Raw genomic sequence first — 20,211 nt, 5'->3', positions numbered from 1 at the left:
AATTTCATATTTATAGTATTCTATTTTAAAGTTATGTTTTTTCCCCAACTCCCCACCCCCACTGTCCCTCCCCTATTTTCCCCCAACAGACCCCAGTATGTGATGCTCCCCTCCCTGTGTCCATGTGTTCTCATTGTTCAACACCTGCCTATAAGTGAGAACATGTGGTGTTTGATTTTCTGTTTTTGTGTCAGTTTGCTGAGAATGATGGCTTCCATGTTCCTACAAAGGACACAAACTCATCGTTTTTGAAGGCTGCATAATATTCCATGGTGTATATGTGCCACATTTTCCCTGTCCAGTCTATCATCAATGGGCATTTGGGTTGGTTCCAGGTCTTTGCTATTGTAAACAGTGCTTCAGTGAACATTCATGTGCATGTGTCCTTATAGTAGAATGATTTATAATCCTTTGGATATATACACAGTAATGGGATTGCTGAGTCAAATGAAATTTCTATTTCTAGGTCCTTGAGGAATCACCACACTGTCTTCCACAATGGCTGAACTAATTTACACTCCCACCAACAGTGTAAAAGTGTGCCTGTTTCTCCACATCCTCTCCAGCATCTGTTGTCTCCAGATTTTTTTAATGATCGCCATTCTAACTGGTGTGAGATGGTATCTCAATGTAGTTTTGATTTGCATTTCTCTAATGACCAGTGATGATGAGCCTTTTTTCATAGGTTTGTTGGTCTCATGTATGTCTTCTTTTGTAAAGTGTCTGTTCATATCCTTTGCCCACTTTTGAATGGGCTTGTTTGTTTTTTTCTTGTAAATCTGTTTTAGTTCTTTGTGAATTCTGGATATCAGCCCTTTGTCAGATGGATAAACTGCAAAATTTTTTTCCCATTCTGTTGGTTGCCGATTCACTCTAATGACTGTTTCTTTTGCCGTGCAGAAACTGTGGAGTTTGATTAGGTCCCATTTGTCTATTTTGGCTTAAAGTTATGTTTTAAAAGTTTATTTATTTATTTTTTAAAATACAGGTTCTAGATTTTACAACTTGAATTTATATTAGGTTAAAATACTTCCGCAATCAGTACATCATTAAACAAAATAAAATAGAGAATGACCCATACATGAGAGATTGTAAGGACCACAGTACATAGTAACTATCTTTTCTGAAATAAATTGTATTAAAAACAAAGAAGCCTCACCATATAGCTATATATGTATGTTTACACAATAGAAAATTAAAAATCTTAAAGTGATACAGAAAAGTAACCAATCCTTCACACTTGTCTCTGATTTTAATTTTTCTGCCCTACTTTGGTACTCAACTAATAATTGCCAGGTGAATAATAGTATTTTCTAAATCATCTTTTTGTTTTTTATATGTATTATTTTTATAACCAGAAAAAAGCCCGCAAGAAATTAGTTCCCCCACAAACCTGAAAATTGTAGTCAGAGTTGTTTTTCTGAATTTATTATAATACTTGTTAAAATTCCAGAGCTCCACTGAAATCTTAGCAAAAAAGGTCCACTCCTTAAATTAGCCCAGATTGCTTTATGGATTGTTTAGTGATGTTAACTCTATCTACAGTTCCAGAGATCCCTACATTCTTCCACTGGGTAAGCAATATGCTGAAAATTCTTTGGAAAAAAAAAAAACCTTACCAACGGGAACAGAGTATATTGAATTGAATTCTCTTCTACTACCTAAAAGTAAGGAAGCTACTATGAAAACTCTCTTAATGATTTAAAATTATTTGAACGGTGAAGTTTAACTAATTAATTATACTTAATTAATAAATTAAAATCCTATTGACATCAATTAATTCAGTAAGTTTCACAAGTTTGTAATTTGCTCCAGGAAGTACTCTGAATAGTGGCAAACTTTTCTAATTGGGGCAGTAGCTGCCTGGCCCAGTCCAGTCAGAAGCACCGAGGACCTTCTCCTTCAGAGTTCCATGTGCCCAAGTGGTATGCTGAGTCCACTTCAAACCTGTCATGTTTGTCTTTCTTTCTTTTTTCCTTTTTGAAGACAGTCTCGCTCTGTCACTCAGGCTGGAGTGCAGTGGTGCCATCTTGGTTCACTGCGACCTCCACCTCCTGGGTTCAGGTGATTCTCATTCCTTAGCCTGCAGAATAGCAGAGACTACAGGCATGTGCTACCATGCCCAGGTAATTTTTGTATTTTTTTTTTGTAGAGAGGGGGTTTCACCATGTTGGCCATGCTGGTCTGCAACTCCTGACCTCAAGTGATCTGTCTGCCTCAGCCTCCCAAAGTGCTGGGATTAGAGGCATGAGCCACTGTGTCTGGCCCAATTCTCTCAAGTCTGCCTTTCTCTGCTGTTCAAAACATAAGGTATTTATTTATCTATACTCTTGTATAGTCTCAGTCTAGGCTGCTATATGCTGCCTTCCTGGTAACTCATCCTCAGTATACTGTCCTCTCTGGGAAACATTTTCATCATGCTCTATAAACTTCCTGTTTTCCTATTTAAAACAGAAGTCCCTATCCCAATCTTCATCTTCCTCACAGATTATGTTAGTGGGCTTCTCTGGAAAGCGGATGCTAAAATGGAACTGGGGTGTAAGAGACTTATTGGAAGGTAACACCTGTGAAAGATGAAAGGTGCAGGAAACAGGATTAGAAAGGAAAGTCTCAGCCCACAATGCACATCTGACAAGGTCCCAGTCAACCCAACAGCAAGCTAGAGAACAAGGACTGATAATTAGAAGTGCTCTGCATTGGAAAGAATGGCCAGGCTCCAGTATTTCTGCTGAGCTTTGTCACTGGCTGGGGAGATCTGGGAAAAGTGTGGAGTAGGGTGACTATTGTTTACAGTAATCTATTGTTACATTTTAAAATAGCTAGAAGAAAATAATTTGAATGTTTCTAGCATAAAGGACAATTTTTAAGATGATGGATAGTCCAATAATACTGATTTGATCTTTACAAATTATATGAATGTATTAAATTATCATATATATGCCCAAAATATGTGCATCTATTATGTATCAATAAAAAATAAAATTAAATAAAAAGGCTGAGGCAGGTCTGGCAGGTAGTAAAAGTTGGTGGCTATCAGCCATCTACACTCCTCATGGCTGAATATCAAGGTCTTTCTTGAAGGGAGATCAGAGAGACACACCTCCAAGGTCACCTCACAGATTAATTCCTCCACTGCCTCATCTCTGAAATCTTAAACTTTAGCATCCTCCTCTCCCACCCTAACATCGTATCTTTCCAACTTTTACTCCCTTACTCTCATTATATTTGCTTTTCAGTTGTAAAACTTCCACTCCTTTATTCCCACGACCTTCTTTCAACATTTCAGCTTTGTCTTGATTTAACTGTTTCTTCCAGTTAGGCTACACCCAGTTTCTCATCACTTCTTCCATTCTTCCGCCAATATCCTTACATCCTTTGCCCCTTTTTCCTGTTAGAGTGCCCACACTGCAAAACCCTGTTTATCTGCCTTCTTTCTTCCTGCACTCAAACTGCTGGCTGCAGCTAAAGAAAACCATCTATCACCACAGATTAATGTCACATGGTTTACAGTCTTAGCTGAACCCTAAACACTATACAGAAATCCTATAGTTAGGTATTTCCTTTTCATATGGCATCTGAAAAAAAAATCTTATAATTTTTATTTCACAGCATGTTAAAGAGCATGGTGCAAAAGGCATGGGCATTAGAGTCACACGGATCAGATTTTTATTCTAGCTCTTTACTACCTGTGTGACCTTAATTTTTCTTTGGTCTTTTTTCCCTATCTATGAAATGGAGGTATTACTAACTATTCAACATAAAATAGGTAACTGATTTAGTGAGAAGTCTCAAATCATTTGAAGCATATATTCAAAGTTTTTTCTCCCCCAATAACACTGCCAACTGTACACTGCTGAAAGCCCCCTTTTCCACTGAGTACATCTCAATCCAATTCCCTAACATTTTGGACATTTTCAGCTTTCAACAGTCCTCTTCACCAGGACAGGTCAGATAGGAGGCTGTGTGTGTGTGTTTGTGTGTGGAGGCATGATCTGCTTTCTTGAATCCACACTTCTAGCCTTCTACTTTGTTCCAGTGTCTGAAAAGGCAGGCAGGCAGGCAGGAAAGAATTTGTCTCATTGTGCACTGTCCAGGTTGCTGTCCCATTTCACTGTAAATGATCTTGTTTCTTTTCATAGGCTCAGGATGACCAGGTGGTGACCACAATAAGTTCCATTGATAAAGATGTCAGTCCTAAGCAGTTCCTGAAAACACTGATGGTCCTTTGGAAGACTTTATCTGTTGGCTAAATTCAATCCCTCCCACACCCACTTCCTATCCCAAGAACCGCTTCAGTGGTCCATCTCATACCTACTCTCTTATTGGTTATTGCAACGCAACTCTGGGGCCAAAGGAACAGGTGAGATTCATTTTCTGTAATTCCCAGGAATCAGGGACTTGAGATGAGGTGTCCTTGTCCTGTTGGCCTTGCTATACCACCTAATTTTTCTTCCTTTATTTTGGTAGCACTGGGCAGGAAATCACAGCCTAGAATGAAGGTTTCTATGAACTTGGCTCCCAAAAATATGTTAAATATTTGTCAATATTGGAAGAATCCCGGAATAGGAGGGAGTGCGTCCAGATGACCCCAGGGAGGGGCAGAATGTGCAGAGGACAGCCTCATACAGACATCTGTAGCCATTGTGCCTTGGTGCAGGGACTGCCAAGGACGGCACAGGCAACTTGTGGCATCAGGCCTGGACTCGTGATGGAGGGTCAGATGAGACAACAGCTGTCCTGGTGGACACCTGCAGAGGTCCCCTCTTCCCCAGCCCAGGCTCACTGCGGAGACAGCTCAGCCCCACTTGCCTGGGTCTCCAAGGCTCTGAGAAGGGCCCCCCAATGGTTCAGGGTAGGCGTTGGCTAAGTTTGTCACACAGGAGGCCTGAACTGCAGCATTCACAAGGCCGCCTTTTCCAGGCCAGCTCTGCCTTCATCACACTCTTCTGGGGGGCTGGTGGCACTGGAGGGACTACAAGCATTTCTGGCACACAACTAAGGGGGACTTGAGTGTAGATACATCCAGTCAGGGTTTATGAGGTTTTTTTTTTGTCCAGCTGTTTTTTATTTCAGGGAGAGGGGAAGGGGCTCAGTCTTTCTTGGCAGCGGCTTTCCTCATGGCGGCCAGGATCTTGCTCAGCTCCTCCCGCTTCTTTTGGTGCAGATGTGCGTCCCCACCCTTTTCTTGATGAACTTGAGGGTCTGTCCTTGGAGACCTTCAGGAACTCCATGGCACCCCGCTCGTAGAAGCAAAGCCACACACCTCCTGGATCATATTCCGCATGAACTTGGTGTGTTTGCTGAGATGTGGTGGCTGTGCCTAGGCTTGCTCATGTTCTTGGTCACCTTGTGGCCCCTGTTGAGGCCCACGGCCACAGGGTAGCCAAGAGCCATGGCTGCCGTGGTGGAAGGGGCTTTACAGGGTATTTTCATGCAGTTCATTCGCATCCTCACTGGCCGCCTGAGGCTTTGGAGTCCTTAGGGGAACCGAGCCTGGTGCTGGAAGTCCGAGGGGAGCAGAGAAGCAAGGTTTGTATGCACAGAGCCATCAGTGGGTCCACAAGTTTCTTCCAATCATCCAGTGTGAAAAACGGCAAGATTAAACTTCCCACTGCCTGCTTAGAATGAGTTGTCTCCTCTGAGGAGTGCATTTGGGAATGCAGCAATTCCAATTTAATACAGCGTTCATTTACGTTTTCTTTTTGGATGGGGATTGCATTTATCAGGATTCTTGCTTGTGGAGCATAAACCTGTAGCAATGCTCGAGAGAGCTCATCCATTCAAAGTCCAGAAGTCAGTACAGACAATTTGGCTCAGCGGTGGCTTGCCCCTGTAATCCCAGGCTTTGGGAGGCAGAGGCGGGAGAACAATCGAGCTCAGGAGTTCCAGCCAGGGCAAAACGGGGTCCCCATCTCTATCCCACAAACAAAAATTAGCCAGGTGTGAGGGCCGCACCTATAGTACCAGCTATTTGGGAGGCTGAGGCAAGAGGATTGCTTGAGCCCAGGTCATCTAGATTGCAGTGAGCTGAGATAGTGCCGCTGTGCTCCAGCATGGGCTACAGAGCAAAACCCCATCTATAAAAATAAAAACCTAAAAAGTTGTTCAGTAATAAAGTATAACTTGACTTTTCTCAGTATATACAACGACTGTAAAATACGGTAAAACAGAATTATTGTCGTGTAACAGATACACTTTAGATGTTACAGAAAATATACATATGCAAAACCATGTTTGCAACCAAAAAAAAATATTTGTCAAGAGTATACTATTTTACCATAATTCCTGGACTAATTAGTAACCCAAAGGGTCAGGAAAAGACATCAATCACTACTTTATTCTGATACATGTATATAAATTATCATCTACAACTGACCTGGCCTATACCAATGAATGTTATTTTTTCTTGGTGAGCTGTAACACAGTTATACCAGTATAGGACGTTTACATACAGTATTCTAAGTATTTTAGGAAGATTAACACTTTTAATCCATATAGCAATCCTGTGAGGAAGTTATAATTATAATCCCCAATTTGCAGGTGAGGTAACTGGGGCACAGACAAGTTAAGTAACCTATTTGTTTTTCCTTCACCTATTTGAATTCTACCTGCCAGGGATCCAATTAAGATATTCAAGTTCATCTTCAAAAGAGTGTTTTTATATTTTCTTTATTATAAGTGATTTTTGGGATTACAAAAAATTGGATAACTTGTCGTGTTTGTGACCTGGAAGAGGTTGTATAGTATGCTCCTTGATACACACTTGATATATAAGACTTGTCCAGTCTTTGGAATCTTTTAGAATTCATTCATACATCTTTTTCTTTGTAGTAGCAACAATTCTTTAGGAATTATTTCAACGGTAATTGGTTTATTTTTCCTACATATTTTTGGTTCTTTTGCTGTTTTATATTTTTGTAAACATAAAGCTCTTTTGAGTTTTCCCCAGATTATGCATGGGGTTTCCTTCTAATTTTATTTATTTATTAGAGACAGGGTTTAGCTCTGTTGCCCAGGCTTGAGTTTGGTGGCACAATCATAGCTCACTGTAGCCTCCAACTCCAACGCCTGGGCTTAAGTGATTCTCCTGCCTTGGTCTCCCAAAGCACTGGATTACAGGCATGAGTGACTGTACCTGGCTCTTCTAATTTTAAAATATCGCTTTTGTCCATTGTTATATCCCTCTTCAGTTCTGTAGTCGACATTTGCACAATCTGATAAGTTTGAATCAGAAAAACACATGTAAGATAGCTCAATTTAATCACTGCAAATATTTATATACAAATTTAAGAGTTATAAATGCAACATTTATTTTTCACTTTTAAATAATGTCTTTTTTTGAAGTGAAGCATTTTAAACAGAGTTTAATATAGTTGGTAGTAAATATTGCATTTTTAGTACTATTTTCTTCTTTTGTGATCTAGTTTATTTTCTTAAAAAGTCCCGTCCCAAAACATTAAATATCCTAATTTTGTCTGACCAACCACACTTAAACACACACATAGAGTCACTCACTATTTTCATTACTTACTTCTTTTATCTCTGCACAGAACAACTGCCAAGATTGAGGCTTACTGAGGTTCAATGATAACTGTCTTTGCTTGTAAGATTCTCCTTGTAGTCCTAACATACTGTCACAACAAAACAAAAATATGCCAGCTTACCACATGGGGTTTAGTAATGGTTAGGTAGTCATTAGGTTCTCCAACTTGTGTTATGGTACATTTTAATCATTCTGAAAACCATGGCTGTATCCTCCCATATATATGTCATTCATGTATCACGGATGTAGGGGGAAGCATTCGTTCAGTATATACTCAGAATTCATATGATTAGCAGAAATGGATACTTTATCTACATAATATTCTCACTTAGTATTTTAATTAATTTTAATTGCATTAGCCCTCTATCCTCCCAAGTTTGATTACTAAGGACACAAAAATTTTATCTTTGGTGCCAAGTGCACCAAAAAAAGCAACATGTTTTTACTGTTTGCTTTTACTCTGTAATAGATAATGATATATTTTAGATACTTTCAGCTTCACATGTACTTTTTTGTATGTGTGTAGTGGCATGCCCTTACATTGATAAAAGATGTAGAAAACCCGAGTAAATGATTTTCTTTTAACATTGTTTAGCATTAAGTAGAAATTGTCAGTTTTGAAATAATAAGTGTATTTTAAACTTACAAAGATCAAGATATTTCTGTAATGTTTTATACACTTCTTAGAACAGCATCACAAATGAATTTCAAAAGTTCTGTTCCTGAGACTGTAGTAACTACAAAGCATGAAAAAATGTATAATTTACATAGTGCTATAGCTTCTGATAATTTTCTTTTTGGGACTTAAAAAAAGGTCTATCTTCCTCAAGTGTTAGATAAAATTAGCTAATGCACACTTAAATCAGAAAAAAGAACCAATCACATTAGTCTTTCCTGTTTCCTGTTTCTTTTTATCATCAAAAACAGCTGACCCTTGACCAACAATACATAATTTGGAGAAATAATTGGAAGACTACCACAGGGAGACTAAATGTAACATTGCAATTAGATAAATTACAACACAGGTGTGATAAGTGATAGAATACACACCTAAATGTAATTTAACCTCCAATCATTTTAAGGAGTATTTCCCAATTACAGTGTCTTTAAAGGAAAAATGCAAATATAAGGCCTTTTTTAGCAAGATTCCAGACAGGAAAAAGCATCACGGAACTCAAAGATTCTCTAATTCAGTGACCTGCGTTCTGGCTTACCTCTAAGTGATCTGCCTAGTGCAGAGCCTGCCTCCCACCACAGTGCTGGCCCAGTATTTATTACACTATTTTGTAACTAAACGTTGGAAGCATCACATATTGCCAATGAGAAGTAAGATTAAAAACAAAAGGATGCTGCCCCTTTTCGCCCTCCTTCAGGACATCTGCTCCTGCACTGAGGGTTCAGGCGAAGGGTGGAAACTAACAGGAAGACGTGAAGGAGTAGGGGGCAAGGAGGATGAGGCTCCCTTTACAGACTTTGGTGCCATTTTTACTCCTTTCTGGTTGCTTATCTGAAACGTTGTGCCACTAGATTACAATGACGGCCCCTCTCCGCCTCGGGTGCTAATTACCCCCGAGCTTTTTTCGGTGCACATCCCTGTCTTATAGATATTCTGGTGCCTGTGTTGTCCCCACATTAAATCAGTAAAGGAAAACCATCCCTTTTCTACTCCTTAAAGTGATCTAGAAACGAAGGAGTACAGATGAGGATTTAAATCCCAGTCCTAATTCCAAGGGAGGCTGGAAACCTCCTCAGCCGCGCCTGGCGTGGCCTCCATCTCGAGCGGTGGTGACGCGAGGGCCAGGTCTTCAACGTGTCTTCACAGAGGTGGCCGGAGGGAGAGCGTGAGGGATTATCCAAGGGAGGGGTCGAGTATCGCAACATAGGACAAGTTGCGGCCCTCTTCTCAACTCGCAGGGCGGGAGGATGGAGACTGAGGGACGCAGCGGCAGGGCGGGATGGCGGGACAGCCCAGCTGCAGCGAAGGAGGCGAAGCCGAGTCCGGGAAACCCACCCACCCGCCGCAGTCCCCGCCCCGCGGGCGCCGCGCACGCCTGAAGTCAGCGCCCGAGGCTCCGCCCCCTCGCGGCCCCAGCCAGGGCTCTGGCTCAGCCGGCTGAGGGGGCGGAGAGAACCCGCAGCTGCAACTTCGCCTGGAGCCTTCGAGCCTGGGCTCAGCCGGGATCTAGCAGCCGTCACCGCGGAGTCGCCGATTCCCCGGGGCCTCAGCCCAGTCGGCTTGGCCATGGCAGCCGCCGCCACTGCGGCGAATCTGGCCCCGACGCTCCCCGCCTGTCGCTGAGCAGCCGTTAAGCAGCCACCCGCCTTTCCTCCAGTCCGTGCCGCCGAGGCCCACGCTCAAGTTTCCGCCGCCGAAGAAGCAGGACGACGGACGTGAGGAGTCTGGCGTCCCCGGCCCACCCGGCCCTCTCGCCCGCGATGTGGGGGCGCTTCCTGGCCCCGGAGGCCTGCGGCCGAGACAGCCCCGGAGGAGCCCGCAGCTTCCCTGCCGGTAAGGGATGGAACAGCGTCCGGCGGGGTGGGGGTCACGGCCGACCGCGGCGCCTCCGGACCTCGCCGCCGCTCCCCTCCCGCCTCGGGCCTGTCTTCCCCGGGTCGCCTCCCCGACGCCGCAGCGCGCCCGGTGTCCTCCCCGCTGCTGGTACCCGGGCAGACATCTGGCTTGCCGCGTTCCAGGCGCGTCCGCCCCGCATCCCGTCGTCCCCGCCGTCCCTCCTTGGGCTACAGCCCCAGCGTCCGCAACTTCCAGCTCGCTTGGGCCCCCTCGAGTTGGGCTTTATTGTCTGCTTGGCTTTTTCCTTTCGCTCGTGGGGTGTGTGACCGGCGTGATAACGGGGCTTGCCCCTCGCTCGCGGAAACCCGGGCGGGAAGGTCGCTGCGACCGTGCTGCAGCGGCTGCTCCGGCACGCCTCGGAGGGGCCGCAGTTCTTCGCCCGCCCGACTTCTGTGAGGCGCGGCCTGGGGTTGGCTGTGCCCACGCTCGTTGCCGCTACTTTTAGGGCGCGTTTTGGGGAGGTAGGATGCTGCCAGAGATGCCGCTCCTGTCAGCCACCCCCAGGGGAACTTCAGCCCCTCGGGGGAACCTGGTCCCCGCCCCGCAGCCCCTCAGGCGTAAGGGGAGGGAGCGTCCTGCCGGAGCCAATGGGGACCATTGAGCCACGGTGTTACGAATCCGTTTGGCTTTCCCCGTGGCCCCTTCGAGGAAAATTAGGGGTTTGCTGCGTTGGGTGTCTGAAGGAGGCTGTTTGTATCGGACAGCCATTTCATGCTTGCGTCGCTCAGAAGTTGTGTAGGAGCCACAAAATTAGGATAAATCCTCCCCTAACTTGGAATAAAAAATACGTCTTGGGTTGCCTGTGATATGTTCTTGAACGATGATGGTCCTTTCAGGCACTTTTAATCTTGAGTTTTGAGGCCTTTTGAGAAACTGAGTTATATGGACTTTTTGTGTAGAAAAAAATGCCATGTATACATAAGCAAAATTTTCTCTGCAATTTTAGCTGGTTCTGGGACTCCCGTTAAGTAACACTGCTCCACAAAGTGTTTGATCTCGGCTTGAGTAACTTAGAGATATTTTTGTATACGTTTCAAAGCTGTTAGTTACAAAACAAAAAAAAAAGCAGAAGCAGCATTTGGAAAGGGGTCTTTTGAAGGTAATATTTTCTGCTATTTAAAAAAAATATCAGGCACTAACCAAGGCATTAATATCAGGCTATTGAAATTTCGAATAATGCAGTTGTGTGATAGTTTAGATATTTGTGATGTGGTTTTTAAAAAGACATATATACATTTTTTAGAAAGCCATAGTTAGATTGAATCATTCACTTAAGTTTTGTCCTGCAACACTTTTAGAAATAATAGAATTTAATGTAGGCATGAATTTAGTAAAAAGCAGTATTAAGTAGGGAATGAAGTCTTTCTAAATTCTGTGCTATTTGCCCTAAGGAAACAGCATAGTTTTGAGGTTTCCCCAGGTTACAGATTATTCACAAATCCTGTCATCTAAGTAACTTCAGTGATTGAGAAGCTATTTCATTATCCCTAGGGGCTGTAGGGAGTGATTTCAATTTATCAGTAAGTGTCAAAAGCCATCGGTAATGTCTTTGTAATCTAACCTCTTAAAATTTATTTGTGATAATAGTAGCTTGTTTAGAAGTATATCACTGAACAATAGTATCCAATTTTCATTGTTTTCTATGAGGAAGAAAACATTTTAATATTTAAAGTTAAGTAACTTTAAGTAACTTTTAAATTTAGTGTTTAAAATTAAGAAGGACTTTGTTATATTGCAGCCTCTAGAGAGACATTTGCTGTGGCATAGAATATAGTAAAGAAGATACTTTATAAATACTACCCAAATTTAAGAAATTTGGACAGTATAGCTGTACCAAAGCATGTATTTTATCTCAGTTAGTCAGTAATAAACCACTGGTAAATCAGGATGTGCCTTTGTAAAAGTTTTTTTTTTTTTTTTTTTCCAGCTACATGCTGAAATAGTGATATAATTATTTACTGTGTTTCTTCCCTTTTGGAGCAAACATAAATATTTAACCTTATCTTAGATAATTTAAAGTTTTAAAAAGTTCTACCTTAGATGAAAAACTTGTGTTGCTTCTTTTGCAAATGAGCAGATGGTGAAGGTCAAGATAATGACCTCTGAGTTGAATCATGTAGGGATCTTTTTTCCGGAGAATTGGAAGGCAATTTTTATTTTTGAAATATTGTTCAGTATATCTTTTGAATAATTTGAGCAATAATTCCAGGCCTAAAATTAGACTTGTCTGAAACAAAAAGAACTAGTGCTCTGATTAAATTTATCAGGAATCTTTTTTGGTCTTGAGGACAAGTGTGAAGGCAGGGATAAGTAAATAAATTCTGGTATTAAAATTAGTTTATCTTAATATGTGGATTAATTCAAGATGTCCTGAAACTGGTTTGTTTGTTTATACAAATATATAACTACACTAAAGGAAAAACCAAAGATGCTATAGAACCACTTACTAAAAACCAGAGAAAATTCTTTTCTTAAGGAAGTGGCAGTAAAAAGTAGGAATTATAAGTGTAGTTTGAAAAATATTGAACTTTTAGCCTTCGTTTTAGGATTCAGTTTTGTTTGGCTTTTCCCATTTTTCAGCTTTATGGAGTAACTGTTATAAACCAAAATAAAATGAGTATTTATTTATTTAGAGGCAGAGTTTCCCTCTGTTGCCCAGGCTGCAGTGCAGTGGTGTGATCTTGGCTCCCTGCAACTTCTGCCTCCCAGTTTCAAGTCTCAGCCTCCCAAGTAGCTGAGATTACAGGCATGTGCCACCACGCCCAGCTAATTTTTGTATTTTTTTTTTAGTAGAGACAGGGTTTTACCATATTGGCTATGTTGGTCTCGAACTTCTGGCCTCAAGTGATCCACCCGCCTCAGCCTCCCAACATGCTAGGATCATAGGCGTTGAGTCACTGCGTCCAGCCAAAATGAGTATTATGTTTCCTTAGTAAGCTCAAATAAAAGTCTCTTTTTTTGTATTGGCAAGTGTGGTTAGAAGGCTAATTTAAAACAGTACAATTGGTATGTTTTTTATGCATTTGGTCGATTGCATTTCAGATTACCCTATTCAAAATGTATACTGGTTTCAAGTTGGATAAAGGATAGGCATATTTCCTATAGGCTTTTGAAATCTAGCATGAAATAGTGATACTTTGAGTTCTTATTAGTACCTAGTGTGCCAAGTTTATTCCTTTTCATAAATAATATTTTTAAAAAATACTAACATAGGCTGGGTGTGGTGGCTCACACCTATAATCCCAGAGCTGTGGGAGGCCGAGTTGGGCGGATCACTTGAGGTCAGGAGTTCAAGACCAGCCTGGCCAACAAGGTGAAACCCTGTCTCTACTAAAAATTCAAAAATTAGCTGGGTGTGGTGGTATGTGCCTGTAATCCCAGCTACTTGAGAGGTTGAAGGCAGGAGAACTGCTTAAATCTGGGAGGCGGAGGTTGCAGTGAGCTGAGATCATTCCACTGCACTCCAGCCTGGGCAACAGTGAGGCTCTGTTTCAGCAAACAAAAATGAAACAAAAACTCTTAAAACGTTTTGAGGTAGAGTATTATACTTTTATGGTGTGCTAAAATAAATGTTACAGAAAACACTTGAGTTTAAAAAAATGTCATTTGTTCATTGCCTTGAGCTTGCATTTACTTCTTAGTTGATGCTTGCCCTAAGGTGTTTAGTGATGTCATAATGATAGTGGTAATAACTGGTATGGTTGCAAAAGATAATCTTGTTTTCTGCTGTGATTCTCAGTTAGATGTACTTACAAGAGTACTGTGGTAACAATGAAACATAACACTAGCCTAAACCCAACTGGACATGTTCCTTCATAATAGGTATTGGGGGATAAGGGGCAATTCTTAAGTTATTTAGTGATGACTTTTGTGAACTGAACTTGATTAATAATTGGAATTGATCACTTTCTGGCTTGAATGAAGCTGGTAAATTAAGCAATAAATGGTGAGTTGATAACCTCTATTGTCATGTTGTAATATTTATATGTGTGAACAGAAAGGGTTTAGAGAGTTAAGATTTTTCTGCCTGGATGAAATGTGTATTTACATACTTTGAAAAGATAATGAGTACGTGAAGTTTTCTGGATAGTATTTTCCTGAGTTATAGCCTAATTAGTTTTCATAAATTTTGCATTAGGAAAATGACGAATAGGGGCCGGGCGCGGTGGCTCACGCCTGTAATCCCAGCACTTTGGGAGGCCGAGGCGGGTGGATCACGAGGTCAAGAGATCGAGACCATCCTGTTCAACATGGTGAAACCCCATCTCTACTAAAAATACGAAAAATTAGCTGGGCATGGTGGTGCACGCCTGTAATCTTAGCTACTCAGGAGGCTGAGGCAAGAGAATTGCCTGAACCCAGGAGGTGGAGGTTGCAGTGAGCCGAGATTGCACCATTGCACTCCAGCCTGGGTAACAAGAGCGAAACTCTGTCTCAAAAAAAAAAAAAAAAGGAAAATGAAGAGTGTGATCATCAGACACTTTAATCAGTAACTTTTTTTTTTTTTTTTTTGTGACCGAGTCTCACTCTGTTGCCCAGGCTGGAGTGCAGTGGTACGATCTTGGCTCACTGCAACCTCCGCCTCCCAGGTTCAAGCAATTCTCCTGCCTCAGCCTCCCAAGTAGCTGGAATGAGCGGCATAAACCACCACAGCTGGCTTAATGCTTTGTATTTTTGTAGAGACAGGGTTTCACCATGTTGGCCAGGTTGGTGTCTAACTCCTGACCTCAAAGGATCCACCTGTCTCGGCCTCCCAAAGTGCTGGGATTACTGGCATGAGCCACCACACCCAGCCAATTTTTAAGCAGTAACCTGTTATTCATTATTACTACTAATGGATTTTCATATTTTACACTGGCAAAATATTTTGAGAAGAGCAATTTATTGTGTAAGAACATTTAAGGATGGGCGTGATCAACATAAAAATAACATCAAATTGCTTTTTATACCAATATTTTGCTTTCTGTTTTTCTTTACGAAAAAAATTGTTACCTAGCATGGTGCTTGTTACTTTGGTATTAGAAATGTTTGTGAATTATTCTTTTAGTAAATATGATGTGCTAGACATTGTATTAGCCTCTGGGATACATCACTGAACAAGAAAGGTAAGGTTCTTGCTCTACGGGGGCTTGTATTTTACTTTTAAAAACATTTTTAGGTTTTTTCTTTTTTTTGAGATAGTGTCTTGCTCTGTCAGTCAGGCTGGAGTGTGGTGGTGCAATCATAGGTCTCGCAGCCTTGACTTGCCAGGAGCAAGCAATCCTGTCGCCTCAGCCTCTCAGGCTCAACTGGGAATACAGGCATGTGCCAGGACTACTGGCTAATTTTTGTATTTTTTGTAGAGATGAGGTCTCACTGTTACCTAAGCTGGTCTAGAACTTTATGGCTCAAGTGATCTTCTGCCTGGGCCTTCCAGGTATTGGGGTGACAGGCACGAGCCACCATGCTGCCTGGCAGTAGCTTGCAGTTTAGAGGAGAGGATCAGTAAGTAAACAGATAATGAAATGATTCAGGATGATGCAACTAGTGTTAAGTACTAAGAGGAAAAGAAGACTTGGTGAGGTGGCAGAGGATGGACAGAGTTCCTTGAGTGGCTGGTCAGGGAGACCGCTGAGGAGGTAACATTGTTATCTGAAGGATGAGAAGAAGCAAGATATGAAGGGAGAAGCATTCTGTTGGAGGGAACAAAAACAAAATTTCCAGGGAGGAAATGAGTTTGAGAAGTTTGAAGAACTCTGGTGAATCTGGAGCTTAGTGAGCAGGACTGTGAGGTGAGGAAGGCCTGAGGCCTGACAATAATATTAGGCGTTGTGGGGCGTCTGGATTCTAATCTGCGTGTCAGGGGAAGCTGGGGAGTGACTTCATTCTTTTATTCCTGAGCACATTGAGTGCCTACTACGAGGCAGAAACTGTTCTCATGTTTTGGGGACACGGAACAGACATTCCTTATTCTAGGTGTTTATAATCAGTCTTGGCTATTCTGTGGAAGAAGAAATTGTAGAGGAGTGGGGCAAGAACAGCAGTAGGGAAGACAGCTAATAGGCCCTAGCAGTTATTAGGTGAGAAATGATGGTTTGAATTTGCATGGTTAGATTGGATTTGGAGAGAAGAAAATGGATTTGGGATATACATGAGAAATCTTACAGGATTTATTGATGACTTGGAGTTGTCAAGTAAGAGAAAGAGAAGTCAAAGATGACATCTTAATTTTGACTTCAGTAATTATAATTGATAGTGATGCCATATCCTGAGATGGGGAAGGTTAGTGGGCAGAGGGCGGTAGGGAAGGAAGATAAATGGAATCAAGAGTTCTTTTTTGGCCATGTGAAATTTGAGATCTTTTGAGAAGTTCAGGTGAGATGTTGAATATGAAGTTGAGTGTAAAAGTCTGGAGCTCAGTGGGGAGGTTGCTGGGTAAGAGATAGGAATTTGAGAGTTATTTGGGTATAAATGGTGTTTAAAGGTAATGGGTCACGCTGACAGAATAGAGAAGACAGTAGAGGACTAAGCCCTGGGACACTAACATTTTCTCTTCAGTCAGAGGAAGATAAGCCCTCTAAAGAGACTGAGAAGGAACAGCTAGGGAGGTAGGAGTAATGAAGTATTAGAAAAAGCAGGAGAATGAAGTATTCTGGTAGAGAGGAGTCTGAAGGCACTAGTGGTTATCAGTATCATGCTTCCAAGTGGCCATGTAAGATGAGTCAGAAGAAAATGCATCAATGCATTTGGCCAGTTTCAGTGAGAGACTTAAAAATTTAAACTTAGCTGAAATTAGAGATTATCTAATCCAGTGAGCTGACTTTATTGCATAAGGATTGATACATAAGTGCATAATACTTGAATTGCTTTCTCTTTACCACTTATTAAGCTAGGGTGACCAATTGTCTTGGTTTACTTGGAAGTTTCACTTTTTAAACTAGGTGACGTGTGTCATAGGTTTCCTAGGACTGAAGGGTTTCCTGGGATGCCTTACGTTGATTAGTGGCCAAGTCTTGGCGAGAGCACTCTGTCTGCTCAGGTTTTAACAGTGTTCTCTGCCCATAGGAATAGGAGATTCTCTCAATCAGGGGACCAGACTTTAGTACTGCATCTAGTTTTATTTCATGCTCTTGTTAGCTTCTGTCTGATCTGAAAATCTACCTCAGAACAGTTACTCTACCCCAACTTTTGCTTTTTTCCTCCTGCAATAAATTGTTTAAAGTCTTCATTAGGTAGTGCTAAATTAATTAAAGTGGTTGATAGGATTTTAAGTTCCTTTAAAGAGAGTTAACGTAAGATCAGAAACTGTTGTATGCCTTTCTATACTGTTGATGTCTAGTGAATAAAACCGATTTGCTTTATTGATACTCCTTTTGAAAATACTTTTTAGTATTAAAGTTTAGAGTTCTGAAGTGAACTACAGTTTTTGCTTATATATTTCTCTGGAAGATTTTGGGATGAAAGATTCGGACTATATTTCATATAGTTTAAGGTTTCCTACTAGTTGGTTACATTGCTTTTGTAGAGGCAGAGATTGCCTCCTGACCATAAGAAATTGCATATATATGGCCTTGCCGTGACATATCTGAAGCTTTTCTGAAGCATACTCAGTTAATACTGAGCATTCTGTCTCATTTTAGGAATAATGTATTGAAAAGTTAGACTAGAAGTATGCTTTAATTTTGGCAACTTCTACATATTTATACATTTTCTCAAAACTTTATTTTGAAATATCTTAAGACAAATTTTTGTTTTTATTTAGCTTTTAAATGTATTGTGTATGGTTCTTATGTTCCAGGACAAAGATAAACCCGTCTGAAATGCCAAGTTGTAATCTCTCGTATTTGCAGTGGTTTTACAAACAGCTTCATTAGTTTTTAACTGTACCCCATTTCCCAGTTTATAAACAGAAACAAGGACTTATGAAAAACTAAAGTAAGTATGTGGTTATTATTCCTAATGTGGCCAAAATGCTTTTTTGAACATGACTTTTTTAAGATGGAGTCTATGTTACCCAGGCTGTAGTGCAGTGGTGTGATCTCGGCTCACTTGCAACCTCTTTCAGATTCGAGCAAGTCTCCTGCCTCAGCCTCCCAAGTAGCTGGGACTACAAGCATGCACCATCACAGCCAGCTAATTTTCGTACTTTTTAGTGGAGATGGAGCTTCACCATGTTGGCCAAGCTGGGCTTGAACTCCTGACCTCAAGTGATCCACCTCCTTGGCCTAAGTGCTGGAATTACAGCTATGAGCCACTGCACCTGGCCTGAATATGATGTTTCATGTAGCCAGAAGGTAGGACTCTTTGGCTTGTCCACACACTGAAATCAACAAACATACAATTTTTTCTTAGGGGATAGTCTGTTGCTAACCTGGCTTTCTCTTGAGTTCTTTCTTTTACATCAGAAATACTTGGTGAATATTTATTGGTATGAATTCATAGTTTATCTGCAAAAGGTAGACTACTTTTCTGTCCATTTAATTTTTATTTTTAGTTGAGGTAATTTTTAACGAAGTCTGAACTACCCTAGTTTAAGGTTCTTGTTAGAGTGGAATTGAAAATAAGGAAATAGAAAACCGTAGCTGAAGAATCTTTTCTTAAACCTTTCGTGGCCTCTTCTTCTAAAAGTTATTTGCCATAGTTAGTAAACTTCAGGATTTTCTTTTTACATTTTATTTATTTTTAAAATATATATGTTTATTTATTTTTAATATACATATAATTTTAAATATACATATATTATTTGTTTATATTTATTTTTAATTGGCAATTGTGTATATTTATGGGGTACAATGTAATATTTTGATCTATGAATATACATTGTAGAAAGATTAAATCCAGCAGTACATCAAAAAGCTTATATATCACAATCAAGTAGGCTTCATCCCTGGGATGCAAGGTTGGTTCAACATACGCAAATCAATAAATGTGACTCATCACATAAACAAAACTAAAGACAAAAAGCACATGATTTTCTCAGTAGATGCAGAAAAGGCTTTTGACAAAATCCAACATCCCTTCATGTAAAAAATTCTCAACCAATTAGGTATTAAAGGACTGCCTCACAATAATAAAAGCCATATATGACAGCACACAGCCAACATACTGAATGGGCAAAAGCTGTAAGCATTCCCCTTGAAAATTAGCATAAGACAAGGATACACTCTCTCACTTCTGTTCAAGATACACTTCTGTTCAAGACAGTATTGGAAGTCGTGGCCAGGGCAATCATGCAAGAGGAAGAACAGGCATTCAAATAGGAAGAGAGGAAGTCAAACTATCCCTGTTTGCAGATGATGACATGATCCTTTATCTAGAAAACCCCATAGTCTCAACCCAAAAACTTCTTAAACTGATAAGCAACTTAGCAAAGTCTCAGAATACAAAATCAGTGTGCAGAAATCACTAGCATTCCTGTACACCAAAAACAGTCAAGCCAAGGGCCAAATCGTGAATGAACTCTCATCCACATTTGCCACAAAAAGAATAAAACACCTAGGAATATAGCTAACTAGGAAGGTGTTAGAGTAGAATTGAAAATAAGGAAATAGAAAACCATAGGAAGGTGAAAGATCTACAAGGAGAACTACAAATTGCTGCTCAAAGAAATCAGAGATGACACAAACAAATGGAAAAACATTCCATGCTCATGTATAAGAAGAATTTATGTTGTTAAAATGGTCATACTGCCCAAAGCAATTTATAGATTCAATGCTATTCCCATTAAACCACCATTAAAAATCTTCACAGAACTACAAGAAACTTTTTAAAATTCATGTGGAACCAAAAAACCTGAAAAGCCAAGGCAATCCTAAGCAAAAAGAACAAAGCTGGAAGGATCATGCTACCCAACTTCAAACTATATACTACAGGGCTACAGTAACCAAAACAGCATGGTACTGGTAGAAGAAGAGACACACAGACCAGTGTAATAGAATAGAGAACTCAGATAGAAGAGCGCATACCTACAACCATCTTTTTGACAAACCAGCTTTTTGACAGACCTGACAAAAACAAGCAATGGGGTAAGGATTTCCTATTCAATAGATGGTGCTGGGATAACTGGCTAGCCATATGTAGAAGATTGAACCTGAACCCCTTCCTTACACCATATACA

The 20,211-nt window shown here is 40.9% G+C and overlaps 1 protein-coding gene across 11 annotated transcripts in view; it reads left to right on the top strand.

Moving 5' to 3' along the window:
• Nucleotides 1-20,211, top strand: part of CEP85L (centrosomal protein 85L) — a 256,166-nt gene that overhangs the window by 54,542 nt on the left and 181,413 nt on the right. For 7 of the 11 annotated variants that reach the window (XM_002746905.6, XM_035296582.3, XM_078369981.1 and 4 more), the window contains exon 1: nucleotides 9,659-10,052. In XM_002746905.6, coding sequence (XP_002746951.1) covers nucleotides 9,980-10,052 — 73 coding nt within the window. In that variant the 5' untranslated portion in view covers nucleotides 9,659-9,979. Of the gene's footprint in view, nucleotides 1-466; nucleotides 4,361-9,658; nucleotides 13,938-18,159; nucleotides 18,389-20,211 lie in introns of those variants that run through there. The other 4 variants (XM_035296585.3, XM_054254366.2, XM_078369982.1 and 1 more) reach the window with 3 other exon arrangements.

This window comes from Callithrix jacchus, chromosome 4 (genome assembly GCF_049354715.1).
Source record: "Callithrix jacchus isolate 240 chromosome 4, calJac240_pri, whole genome shotgun sequence".
In the NCBI taxonomy this organism is placed as follows: Eukaryota; Metazoa; Chordata; class Mammalia; order Primates; family Cebidae; genus Callithrix; species Callithrix jacchus.
Note: the sequence above shows the minus strand (reverse complement) of the source record. Positions and strands in the feature narration are given on the sequence as shown.